We start from the raw sequence: 13524 nt of genomic DNA, 5'->3' as shown, positions 1-13524 counted from the left end.
GTGTGTGTGTGTGTGTGTGTGTGTGTGGTTGTTAGTTTCATGATCATGGAATAGTAGTAGTAGCATTGTAAAAATATGTTCCGACTTGTATTCTTGTAATTTTTTTTTGATTTATTTCTTTTCTTGATGGCAAGAACAAAACATTCAGACATCAGCATAATCTCCTTGTCATAGAAATGCCAAACAAGGTTAAGCAGTGGTTTTACAGGAGGACTGAATAGAGACGGACTAAGTAGATAAGACCCCTTCCCTCTGTCGCCTGCTTTCCATTTTACTCCCTCAGATTAGGAACCAATCCTGAAAGCTGGGTCTCCAAGTGAACCAGCTCCCAAGCAGATTAACGTATGCAAAAGGCACTTCTGGAGCTTTGTAATTATTTACCGAGTGTTCCTGGGTCAGGGGAGGGGCTCTGATGAAGTCACAGAAGCTATTTGTTCCATCGCTGGCGAAGGTGGGCTTGAAGACAGGGAGAAGAATGGAAAAATACTAGATGTAGCAGAACTATTTTTAGAATTTGATTCTTAAAAATGAATTTCCCATAAATTGAAGCGTGGGCTAACAGTCCGTCATTCGCGGTTGATGGGTCTTTATGAAGTCCTGTAAAGGGTACTTATGAAAATCGCTTCTCTTCCTGCTGAAGTTTGCTTCCATGGATACCTTGTACATTTTTCATCCCCCGCCCCCCCCCGTGTCACTAAAACAGCTAATTATTCATCTTTCTAAAATGATAGAGCATTTTATGAACAAAGTACATATACGTATGTGTTTGAAATACCGTTATGCTGAAATCTTTAAAATAAGGCTCTGCCTTGTAAATCAGATCCTAGTTGGGAAGGCAGTGCCTGCTCTCTGTGAGGCATACCTGCGGGAAGGAAGGTACCTACGGCCGCAATGGTTTTAGTTCTGGTCTTAAGCAAGCAGAGGGATGAAGCCAGATCAAACTTACCTTGCAGATGCAGCATTAGGACAGACCTGAGTTTGTCCCCAAGTTAATCCTTAATTTAAGATATTTCTCTAGTCAACTATAATATTTGTCACAGAAATATGCATCCCTCCACACTTTCTGAATTTGGAGGGATGAATTTTCTAGCAAACGTCTTTGACAAAATGTGTGTGCTGGGCTGTTTTCCATTAACTTTTTCCCTTGCCTGGGAATTAATTGTGTGTTTCCTTCCAGGAAAGCCAGTGAGCACCAAAGCAGAAAGGAGCATTCTAGACTCTTGTCTGTCTTGAAAATAACCCAGGAGCTTTCACTCTTTTGGGGCTATTGAGATGTTCAGCAAATGTGTCTTTCTGGGCTCAAAGTAGAGTGTAGGACTGGGGAGATGGCTCAGTGGGTAGAGCACTTGCAGCCAAAGGGTAAGGAATTGCGTTAGATCCTCCCACCCATGTAAAGCCAGACTTGGTAGCATGAATCTGTAATCTCAGAGTTCCTGTGGTGACATGGGAAGTGGAGATAGGAGAACCCCTGGAAGCATATGGGTCAGCAAGCCTGGCATGTATGGTAGTGAACAAGAGATCCTGTCTCGAGCCAGACAGGAAGTAAGCACTAATACTTACATAGTTGTCCTCTGACCCTGACTCTCATGCCATGACATTCATGTGCCTATACTCCAACACAGGAACATGTACAAATCATACACATCCATCACAAACACATATACACATGTACAAATCATACACATCCTTCACAAACACATATACACACGTACAAATCATACACATCCTTCACAAACACATATACACACGTACAAATCATACACATCCATCACAAACACATATACACATGTACAAATCATACACACGGTGTAAAATAATTTGCCATGTCTTTTAAGCACTGGCCAGATTGTCTCTGGGCTCTGTTCTTAGCACTTAGCACTTAACCGTGTTAAGGAAATTTTACAGCTACTGCATGTCACAAAGTCTTCTTCCATTGCCATTTTGCACGTAGAGAAACCAAGCTTTCAGGAGATACAAACCCTGCAGAGGTCTTCCAACGAGCATGTCACAGAGCTAGGACTAGACTAAGGCAAGCTGGAACCAGAGCTCATTCTCTTGTCTGTCTTATTTGCTATATTTTTACTGGAAATGACAAGTAACCTGGTTTATTCATCTGGCTTTATGCTGAGCGAGTCACTCCCAGCTTCTTTCTCTGAATTGCCAATAACTAACAATGATGAGCATTTAAAGCATTGTGGTTCTTCTGGATACTGCATTTTTTTTTTTTGTCAGATGTATTTTTCTTTTAGTCTAATTCATAGTTGACTGTGAGGCACCTGTCCAGGGGAGGAGGGAGTCACTGCATAGATTCATTGATGGTAAAGACCATTCAAAGATGGTAAAGAGGTGGAGTGTTTGTTAGAAGAGAGATATGAAATTTGCTCATTGAGCAAACACTTGTCTGTGTGCTGGAAAGTGTACAGAATGAAAAATCCATATAACCATCTCTGCTGTCAATGGAATCAACTCCTCTGGGTCTAAAAGGGACAAACACCACTTGACTCTTAAGTCCCTGCTCATCCTCATGGTTCACAATGATTCCCACTCTATCTCCCATCAGTACAGTCACATTACAGGAGACACCATGGCAGATGGTTCCAGGACAAGTGTCTGTCAGTTCCTGGAGACATTCCTTCTTAAGCATCATTGACCAGATTTAGGCATGTAGCCATTGTGGTTCATGGAAAGCTGGGCAACGCTGGTAGCAGTGTGACTAGATACAGCCCCCAGAAGGGAGGACAGGTTAAACATCCTCAACCAGAAAATTGCAGTGCTCTGAAATCCAAAGCTTTTAGAGCACTGTTATGTCATACGGGAAAATCTACACTTGACCTCTTCTGACAATTTGCCATCAAAAATGGGTTTAGCTAAAACTATTATACAAGATGACCTCTAGTCTATATGTATAAAGAGTACATGAATGGATTTCATGTGTATAGTTGGTTCTGCCCTCGAGGTTTCTCATTATGTGTGTGTAAATGTAAAATTTACAGAATTGGATGACACCCATGAGGGGTTGGGGATTTAGCTCAGTGGTAGAGTGCTTGCCTGGGAAGCGCAAGGCCCTGGGTTCGGTCCCCAGCTCCGGAAAAAAAAAAAAAAAAAGGATGACACCCATGACCCCTTCAAGCACCTTAGATAAGGGATGAATAACCACCACATTATGTGAACTGTCTTGGGCTAAATGTTGATTTTCCTTTTAGAGAGCTGCTAAAATTTCCTATAAAAGTACACCAGACTGTACAGTGTCCACATGTTCATTTCTTTGCATATAAATATCTTATTGGCTAGATTTCATGTCAGAAAGAATATGCAGTTATTCCTGAGATTGTGTGATCTCACGCAATGCACATAAACACAGGAAATAGATACACAGATATACGCTCATAGATACACTTTAAGTCTGTTGATTTTTTTCTCTATAGATGTTTTAACTTCAGGTTTGTAATTTTTTTGTTTTGTTTGTTTGTTTGAACTGATAATATTTCATATTTTTCCTAGTTCTAATCCTGTCATGAAGTCTTTGATTTTGGTAGTGGACAAGTACATAAAAATATATTCTATACTGAAGCTGTAAAATTTAATGTGAAGATTCACAGCTTCTATTCTGAATGCCTAGTCTAACTGGACAGACGTTCACTGAGTTATTGTATAGATTTGAGTCTGGTTATGTTTCGGTATGCGATATTCTTATTTCCCAGTTGTGGAATTCTAAGACATATCAAACAAGCTTAAACTAGAGAAGAAATGGACTGGTCTTTCTGAACCAGTGTTTAGGGGGTAGTCCAGAGTCACACGGACTTCAGGGGTGCCTTGATCCCTTTATGTGCCATCTGGACACAGTGCCCTCCCTTTTGTTCTTTGTTTCCTGCAGCCCTTGGTACTGTTTTTACTTCGCATTGTTGGGTCTAGTCTGAGATAGATGCACAAAATTCAAGGTTTGCTTCCTGCCAGATTTCTGATTGTCACGGAGAGTTACCATACTGCCATAGTTTCAGTCAAAAATGAAACTCACTGTACCACTGTAGGCCCCTTTCTGACCCTGTTGACAGAGGACAGAGAGGCTGACTAGCCAGGCCTGCCTTGTGCATTCATGAGCTGAAAGGAAGGGACATTGGCTTTACCAGGTGAAGTTGGTGGTGGCACAGGATGCTGAGTGGGCCACGCTTAATGGGAGGGCACAGTAAGCCTTGATGGCTGGCTGTAAGGTTGCCTTCCTATTGCACTGGGTCCACCCATTTACAAATCTGTATATGATAATGTACACTTGCATCTGGGTTTCAATCTGGCATTATGAACTTTGGATCTTGGTGGATATATTCTAAGCATGCAGAGATTGTTGAACTATTGTAACCTGAAGCTTTTAAATATTCTTTAATCTAGTACAATGTTGTCTAGACACCTTACTTTGTTACTGTGGAATTATGTGAGTAGATATAGAGTAACTTTATGCCTTTAAAAAAGTCTTTTTTTTTGTTCTTTTCCTCAAAACAAGGTCTTTCTGTTAGCTTTGGCTGTCCTGAACCTCACTCTGTAGGCCAGGCTGGCCTCAAACTCACAGAGATCCTCTTGCCTCTGCCTCCTGAGAGCTGAGATTAAAGGAACGTACTTTCACTACCTGGCTAAAAAGTTCTTGCTCGTAGCTAGGTGTGAGCGAGAATCCACATTGGACAGAGTGAGCAAGAATTGAAGAGTGGGATTGAGAGGCGACTTCATGGTTAAGAGTGTTCAGGCAGAAGACCTGAGATTCTAGATTACAAGTCAGGTAGCTCACAGTCATCTCTAACTCTGTCTGGGGATATCTAACACCTTTGGCCTCCACGTAGTAGTGTTGTATAGGAGTTCCATCGCATGGATTTATCCAATTTAAAAAGTGGCTGGTTACTCCAATAACACGTGTCACTGTTGTCCCAGTGGCCTGCTTTATAGGCAGGCCTCTGCTATAGCTCACTGGGTCTGTAGCTGATTGAGAGTGATGATTATTTTTCTTCTCTGTTAGCATATATAACCCTGTCCAGCAGCACTAATGCTACTCAGTAAGAGTAAAGCCTCCAGCTGTTCACTAGCTCAACCTCCCCATTCCTGATGTCATGAATATGTGCTGTCTTTGGCAGTAGGATCTTACTGTCAGGTTGTGAAGTGTAACTGATCAGATTGGCAATAGCCTATGGTGTTGGTGGGAGGAGGCATCTGGCAAATCCCTTTGGTCAATGACTAAGAAAACTGTAGCCCAGTCCTGGTACTGTCAAGAAAAATGAAATTATGAATTTCACACATAAGTGGATAGAGCTAGAAACAATCACCCTTAGTGAGGTCAATGAGTACCCGAAAGGCAAACATTATGTGCTTTCTCTTACGTGTAGAAGTTAGCATTTAAGCTTTAAATTGTGTTTCATTCAGAGCATCCACAGAGATCACGTAGATAGTAAGATATTGGGGGTGGGGGAATCTTCCAAAAAGGTGAAATAGAATATAGTGTTAAGAAGGAATGAAGAGTAAATTTGAATAGGAGAATAAGTGGGAGGGCAGGTTAGGATGTGAGGTGCCTTGTTAACAAGAGACTGGCAGCTGCACTTGAAGAATATAGTAGAAACACTTGTGAAACAGTGTAGATCCTAACCTCAACCCAGGCTGGTCTAGACATGCCTGGAAGAGCATCATTTCTGTGTTAATTGTAAAGGTCTCTAAACATTGATATTTTTAAACAGTTGCTAAAGCTAAAAGAATACAATATTTGTACTTCTGAATATTCCCAGTGAGACAGGACCCTGTCCAGTAGCCCTTTATCATCCTAGAGGAGGAAGCTTTGAAAGGTAAAAATGTAAACTTATCAAAAGCAGTAGGAATGGAGGCCACACAAGGGTCTACACCTTGCTCCTATGCCGCATTCCAGCTGCTGCATTGATAATTTAACATTTACTCACTCGGTCCTTACAGTGGCTAGGGGTAGTTTGGGGAACACTCAGGGAGGCTGAATGGCTCATTAAAGCTCACATTCCTCAGCGGTGGCTGAAGGAGAACTTGAGTTCATTTTGTGGCCCTCTTCCTTGACTAGTATGGAGCAAGTCCCATACTCAGGGAACTTGTTCAGCTACAGGGTCAGGAATGTGTCAGTGCACTCATGGCCATGCCTGTGGGCTTATCTTTCTGAGGGACAGGGGTATACCTTCCCACGTAGCACTCAATAAGAATCTAGCAGTCCAGATAATTGACACCATGAAGGCATCTGGGAAGAATTAATCTGGCCAGGACTTAACCATGGGGTTGGGAGCTGGGTGTCCACAGCACCTAGCAATAGCCATTTGTTGAATCAATGAACTTCACATAATCAGGTTAAAAGGAATCATACTCACAGAATTAGGATTATCTAGCTAGAGCTCAGGTTCATGAGCCCAAGGATGAGCTCGGTCAGCAATTAAAATTAGACACAGTGGCCATCTCTCCATGTATGTCATTAGTGGCTTGTCAGTAAGTAAAAGCAGTCTTTCTAGCCACTTGGAATATTCCTTACATAAACTTGTGTTCCATACTAACTCTTGCACAGTCTTTCACAAACAGGGCTCCCTTGTCTTGCGAACAGAGTAAAATCTAGTTGTGTTTGTCTTTGTCTATGAGGTGGTAATTATAGATTCAGTTATTTCTAAGAGAAGTGGACACTCAAAAGATGGTGAACCAGGTTGAAAATCCGGTAGTCATTTCTCATAATGCAGAAATATCCTAGTGTGTGTGTGTGTGTGTGTGTGTGTGTGTGTGTGTGTGTGTGTATTTGTGTGTGTGTGCTTTTGTACACGCATGTCTGTACCTGCACACGTAGTTAAGTAACCCCAATGCTTCTGTTGCGCTACCCCCTTTAGAAGCCTTTGTTAAGCTGTCAATTAGCTGAGCTTTGCTCTGTTTATATAAATATAAAACATGCTTGCTATTGTTTCTTTCATACGTTTTTCCTGTATTTGTACTGCTCAACTGTATGGGTAAGAATTATTTTTTTCCTGATAGACTATTATAGACGACACTTTAAATGATGTTTTTATTGTGGTTAAAGTATGAAGCCTTAGTGAGCTTGCTAACTAGTCATTTTAATTTGTCTCTGGGATGCTTGACTATTAATTGAAAGGATTTTCCCCCTGGTATTGCAGCCAGTGACTCGTCTTGTGCAGTTAATTAGCACGATTAGTCCACAGCTCCTTTTGCTCCTGCACAAAGGTTTGCTCTTGTTTTTATCAAAAGGATCATTCTCTCTGAGAATGCTGGGACCTGACAGGCTCTGAATAGTAAGACCACTTATTTATTTTTAAATAGCTATCCCCAGTCTTTCTTGGCTTAGGAAAGTACATTTGAGCTTTGAAGACATACTCAAAATGGGAAATACATTTTCTTTAGTTGCTCTTTTTAGATTCCGCACTAGTGAATTGGTAGTTTTAGGTTCACAGAGCAATGGCTAGGGAACATTTTGATTGTGTGGATGAGTATACAATGTTAAGATAATAAGCAAAGCATAGATGCTGTTTGCCCAGCGTTCCCTGTCTGTCTATAGGGAGTGCCGGGGAAACCAGAAGAAGGAAGTTGTTTCATGTTTAGGGGCTGCAGAAGACACCCAGGAGAGCTGATATCCTGGATTAGGTCACTGTGGTCCCTTCCTATAGTTGAAGTATTGTCTGATAGCTCCAGTCTCCTTCCTTGTAGCCTAGTGGTGAAGTTGATCACCTGTCACTGTCTTTAGTTAGTCTGTGGTATATATTGCCACTGGAAAAAATACTTTGGCATTATTTTGGCTTAAAGGAGAAAAGCTAAAAGAAATTCATTTCCCTAAGTTCATCCGCCTTCAGGCAAGTGTGCCTGCCCCATACATTCCCTGCTAGGCGCTTTGTGGATTTACACATGCATGCAGAGCTTCTAAGTCTGAATCAGCCTGTAAATCCACTTTGGAATGTGACTTTATGATTTATACTTACTGCACACGTATGCTACTTTGCTGTTCATTTTGCATTTTCAAGGAAGGTAATATGTTATTAAATTCATATTTTATTAATTAACTGCCATCCTATTTTAAATCTTTAGGATATGTTGAAATCTTTAAAAGCCTTTGTATATGTGAATTCTTTCCACTTTTGAGTTCCTTGGACCATTACATGTTAAGGAACTTTCTGAAACAAAATAAATATGTTATTTTTATCATTTGGATATAATTTTATTAAAGCATAATAATAATAATACATTTTCATTATGCATTTCTTGTCATGAATGTCTTTTAAAAATTGGACACTACATAGATATTTCCACCTCAATTGAAAAATTATTTTATCCTATAGTTTTATTCATATTGATAGTTTTATTTTTATGGAATTTTAGTAGAATAATGGTATGAAATTTTGTGATTTATTATAATTTACTGAGCCAATTTTCTATACAGAAAATAAATAAACTTCTAGGGCCTTTGGGGGATGCCATGGGAGTGTGACAGACTTCTATCCTGTAGCACATCCGGTCACTTGTGTAGCATTGTTGTCCTCAGGCTGTGCACAGAGATGGCCAGGGGCCTCAGAACTTGTGTCTTTGGTAGGCAGGTAAACAAGGTACTGGGGTTTGCAGTCAAGAGGGAGGGTAAGTTCAGATACCTCCTCGAAGCGTGATGGACTCTAATGTTCATTCTTTTCTCTTCCCAGAAGCTGAAATCTTTTATTATAAGCTTGTACAGAAATCTGAATAATTATAATTAAGTTTGCTTCCCATCCTGGATGGTAATAATAGCAAGCATAAACATCGGTTGGGGTGATGATCACTGTACACGGGGATTATAAACATTGCTTTGTGTAAACTTCACAGCATCAGTCCTTAGGAGGGAAAGCTTTTCAATGTGAGTGGTGCGGTAGATATTTAAAGAACGTGCCACCCCTTTTATAAATGGGTAAAAAGCTGTATACATCTCTTCCAGGTATGAAAGAGGTTTATTATTTGTTCATAGCACAGAGTTGGCAAGATAAGCAACCTAAAGCCACACCTAAAGAAAGTAGGAGCTCTTCTGTTCTTTCCTACTGACTGTCATTCAAGCCTGGTAGATAATGGTGAACAGAGTGGGTCCCTGGCCTTTAAAGTAGACCTCATGGGGAAAAGACAGAACCCCGATACTATGGGCATGCCCAGATGAGTCTCAGGGAAAGATACACAAAGAGCACCAGGAGGAAGAGTTGGGTTGTCACTTCTGCTTCCCTTCTGTCCCCTTGCCTTTGGACAAGAGTAGGGTACAATGTGCACATCTGATCCAGAAGCGTCTTTCGTTAATGATTTGTGTGATCTAGTCTTCCAAACCCTTCCAGTAACAGTCTTTCCTTACTAGAAAACATATTAGACATTGTCAAGGAATTTAGATAACACGTAGGAGTCACTAGTTGTTTAGACCGAGCTACTTTTACAAAAGCAAACCAAGTAATTTGGTTTTATCTGTGGAGAGTCGCGTGCCATGGAGACCAATGGCTCCTAGTTGATGGGTGTATCAGCATTATATTCAGTGGCGATGAACTGTGTGTGATACAAAATGTCAAAAAGAAATAAGTGATTTGATAAAAAAATCCCTAGATGCAATCAGCCTGACTTATTTTAATCCAACTCCTAATGACTCGAATCCTGTCACCTCTTGATTTTCAATTATATGGAGTGCCATGCCATGCCATGCCTTGATTATATTTGTGCAGACTCACCTCCTAGTTTGGTGGCATTTAGGATACCCCGCGATGCAGGTGATGGGTCTCCTCAGGATACTAAATGCTGTGTGCCTTCTGGTTTCCCCACAGCAGTTCTGCAGAGCATTCTGGGGCCTCCAAGCCTCCGTTAAGCTCCTCCACTATGACATCACGCATCTTGCTACGCCAGCAACTCATGCGTGAGCAGATGCAGGAGCAGGAGCGCAGGGAGCAGCAGCAGAAGCTGCAGGCAGCCCAGTTCATGCAACAGAGAGTGGCCGTGAGTCAGACACCAGCCATAAACGTCAGCGTGCCCACCACCCTTCCCTCTGCCACCCAGGTGCCGATGGAAGTCCTTAAGGTATGTGAGTGTTGCCCTTGTGTGTGGACCCAGCCTGTCCCTTTTCCACATCCTAGGTGTCACATTCACTGGACTGTGTCTTTGCTTGCATTGCTGTTAGTCTTATTTCTAAGCATGGCTTCCAGTGGTTCCTATGAGGCTTTGTATTTTAAAAGAAGTATTTGAACTAACTAAATATTATGGCAGCCTGTAAATGGTGGAAGCAGTCAACATTTTCATGACCAATCCAAAATGGGATCTGATGTTTGTTATAACAAAGAACATTTCTCTTTTTCTCTTTCTTTTGGAAATAGTTTCATGCATAATAGTTACCTGAAAGAGTCCTCTTGTAGACACTTGTGTGTCTTCATAAATGCATTCCGGACCACACTTTAACTTTGCTCTTCAGTTAGCAAATCCTGCTGGCCCTAGAAGCTAATTGTTTTAGAAAGTCTCTTCAGAAAGAGAACTGTGGTCAAGCATTCTGTCTGTGCCTTAATAACCAGACTTCATAATCCTTTTACTGAAGCGAGCTGTCTGCTTTGGGTCTCTTTGATTTCTTGCTAGAGTGGAAACTGCAGGAGCTTGTTAGCATCCTTCTAGCAGAGACACATAGCTTCCTAATTACTAGAGGAAGTTGTAGCAGGAGCTCTATCTCCTGCATTGTCTCCCATGCCACATGGGGAGTTGCCTTGTTTCATAAACATTTCAATTTGTAAATATGACTGGTTCAAGAAAGACCAGGCGTAGGGAAACTTCCATATGTTTTACTTACCTTTTACCCATTCAACTAATTGATTCATTCTGAAGAGCCAAGTTGTTCCTGTTCATTAAGCATTGTGAACTCCACATGCTGCAAATTCATTGTTGGTCTTTGCTTTTACCTTTGTGCTCACAAAAAAAAAAAAAAAAAAAAAAAAAAAAGCCTTCCATCCTTCCATCTCCCCTACTTAAAGTTCATTATTAAAGTAAACAGGAGCGGTTATGCTACATTCAGGATCTGTCTGTGATCTTTGCCATGAGGAAAGACTTCTTTAAATCCCAACTTCAAACCAGTACATAGTTATTTGCAAAGATTTTAAAATGTAATGGTCCCATTGTAGAACTCTTTGATAGAGAAATCAGTTGAATTTTTGCTAAAGCAAAATGACCCAATTGCTTTTGCATAAGATTTTACTTTAATCTGACGAGAATTCTGGGTATTGCCACAAGGATGACTCTTTTATTCTTCTGCCATCTCCTGTCAAGTGAAAACAACTTTTGGCTGTAGCATAAGCTATACGTGAAATCTCTCTGTTCTGCTTGAGTAGAGCCAATTGTCCCTATTTAAGTTGAAACAGATTTAATTGTTGTTTTCTGTTTGCAAGAGCCACGGTCATTTTGCTTATACTTTATTTAAGCACTGTGACTTTTATAGTAACAAGTTGCAGTGAAGAATATCTGTTTTATTCACCATAATAGTAAATTTTTTAAGTAAAACCGCAAATTTTAGAGGCAGTGACATGGATTTGTAAATGGTTTACCTCAACTTCGAAGGTAGTGCTTAATCGCATTGAAGTGTGTTTACTTAAAGTAGATTTTCCTATAAGAGTAGTTATATTGGGTGGTGGAGAATTTATCACAAAGTGAGTATGTGGAAACATCACTGCAATATTATACAAAAATTAATATAAATTTCAAATGTTTAGAATGTTAATTTCTAGCCTTATTACAATTAACACCTATATTAAATAATTTGAATAATTTATGTATTTTCCCTTACACTCTGCTTTCCCGGTAACACTGGATTGAACTGTAGTCTCCCCACAAGAACAGAGTGCCAGTAAATTGCCCTAACTTAAAGCAAAAACAAGTTATTGAGGCTAGAAGACATGACCTGGTCAAAAGGGCCACCCGTTGAATTTGTTTCCTGTGCTCTCAACAGTTGTTGCCTCTGTCTAACTGGCCAGTATTAAACAGAGGTGTCTGCTCGGGCTATGTACGAGTATCAGCCATGTCTCTTGAATGAGAAGGACTTGTTGGCCTAACAGGCTGTACAGAGCTGATAGCTAGTCAGACAGCCTTAGGTACTTTTAAGCCAAAGACCAAGTTAAAACAGGATTTGATTCATCTGAGGTAATTTGTAAGACATTCAAACATAAATATTAAGGCAAGTTTTCTATTGGTGATTCCTTGAGAATGTTTGACCTCAACTTTATAAAAATAGTTTCTTAAGTCCAGAGTATGGGATACTGAATGAAGAAAGGTTTCATGGACACACACACACACACACACACACACACGTGCACACACACACACACACACACACACACACACACACACACACACACACAGAGAGAGACCGACAGACAGACAGACAGACAGACAGGCATTCTGCTTTCCTTTTCTCTTTTTTGAATTTTAAATCGTAGAACACAGTTTCATGAAGTAAATGGCTATAGGGAAGTAGTTGATTTGTTTAATCTTGGACAATTTTATTTATTTCCAAAGCAGTAGTAATGGAAACATAGGCTAATCGTATGCATTCTGATGTGATATACTACACCGAACACATTTTTTCTGACAGTACAGTCTTAGTAAATTATTGATTTCTTTGTACAGTTTTGAGTGGCAGAGTCAGTGCATACCCACTTCTCAGAGAAAGCGGGCAGCTGTGGAGGTGGAGAATGCCCATTAAGTCTCTCCATTTTCCCGTGTGTTTGTACAAACGCACTGGAAGAAATGCTAATGTCTAGATTTCGTAAATACACAAAGCCTTGTCACCAGTAACCCACCAGCAGATTGAACTACTCGTTTTGACAAGTAAAATCAGCGTTTTCAGGTTAATCCCTGTCTTTGGCAGCATCTTACTTAAACAACGGAGCTCTATGAAGCATGTTTAAAAATTGTTGACATCTGAAAACTTTGGATTCCTTGGAATTTGTATTAGAGAGTGGAAACTCCCATCATTTCTTCCCCAGTCCACGCCATAGTTCATGAGGTGTAGCCTCTGTATTCTATATTGATTTCATTAATTGTGCATTTAATCCTTACGTTGACTTTCACATCGGATAGCATGGAGTGTTGAGTCTTATTATTTGCACATTAATGGGGCGTTGACTTGGTTTCTTAAGAACATGCTTAGCAGCCTGGGATGGTAACTCAGGGAGTCTTCTTTACCATGAACAGTGATAGTAGGCCTGCATAATACTTTTTTCACAGTTGTGAGCACACTCTGTGTTTCAGATTGTGAATTAAAAATTTGCTAAGAACTGTTTATGGGGCATAGGGCACTTTCTTCTATGGGTAGAATTTGTCAGCAGCTGTAAGAACTGAGACTGAACTTGATCTAAACAAAATCAGAGTCACCAGGGACAGACCTTTAGCCATGGTGGGTCTCTTATCTACAGAAGCATCACAGTCAGAATGGGGATGGACGCACACACACACACACACACACACACACACACACACACACACACACACACACACACGGATGGATGGACTTGGTGTTAACACACTAACTGA

At 40.6% G+C, this 13524-nt stretch overlaps 1 protein-coding gene across 4 annotated transcripts in view; it reads left to right on the top strand.

Moving 5' to 3' along the window:
- The window catches only part of Mitf (melanocyte inducing transcription factor), a 202275-nt gene that overhangs the window by 115621 nt on the left and 73130 nt on the right, over nt 1-13524 (top strand). For 2 of the 4 annotated variants that reach the window (XM_032906035.1, XM_032906033.1), the window contains exon 2: nt 9792-10038. In XM_032906035.1, coding sequence (XP_032761926.1) covers nt 9792-10038 — 247 coding nt within the window. Of the gene's footprint in view, nt 1-9788; nt 10039-13524 lie in introns of all 4 variants that reach the window. The other 2 variants (XM_032906034.1, XM_032906032.1) reach the window with 1 other exon arrangement.

This window comes from Rattus rattus, chromosome 6 (genome assembly GCF_011064425.1).
Source record: "Rattus rattus isolate New Zealand chromosome 6, Rrattus_CSIRO_v1, whole genome shotgun sequence".
Taxonomy (NCBI): Eukaryota; Metazoa; Chordata; class Mammalia; order Rodentia; family Muridae; genus Rattus; species Rattus rattus.
Note: the sequence above shows the minus strand (reverse complement) of the source record. Positions and strands in the feature narration are given on the sequence as shown.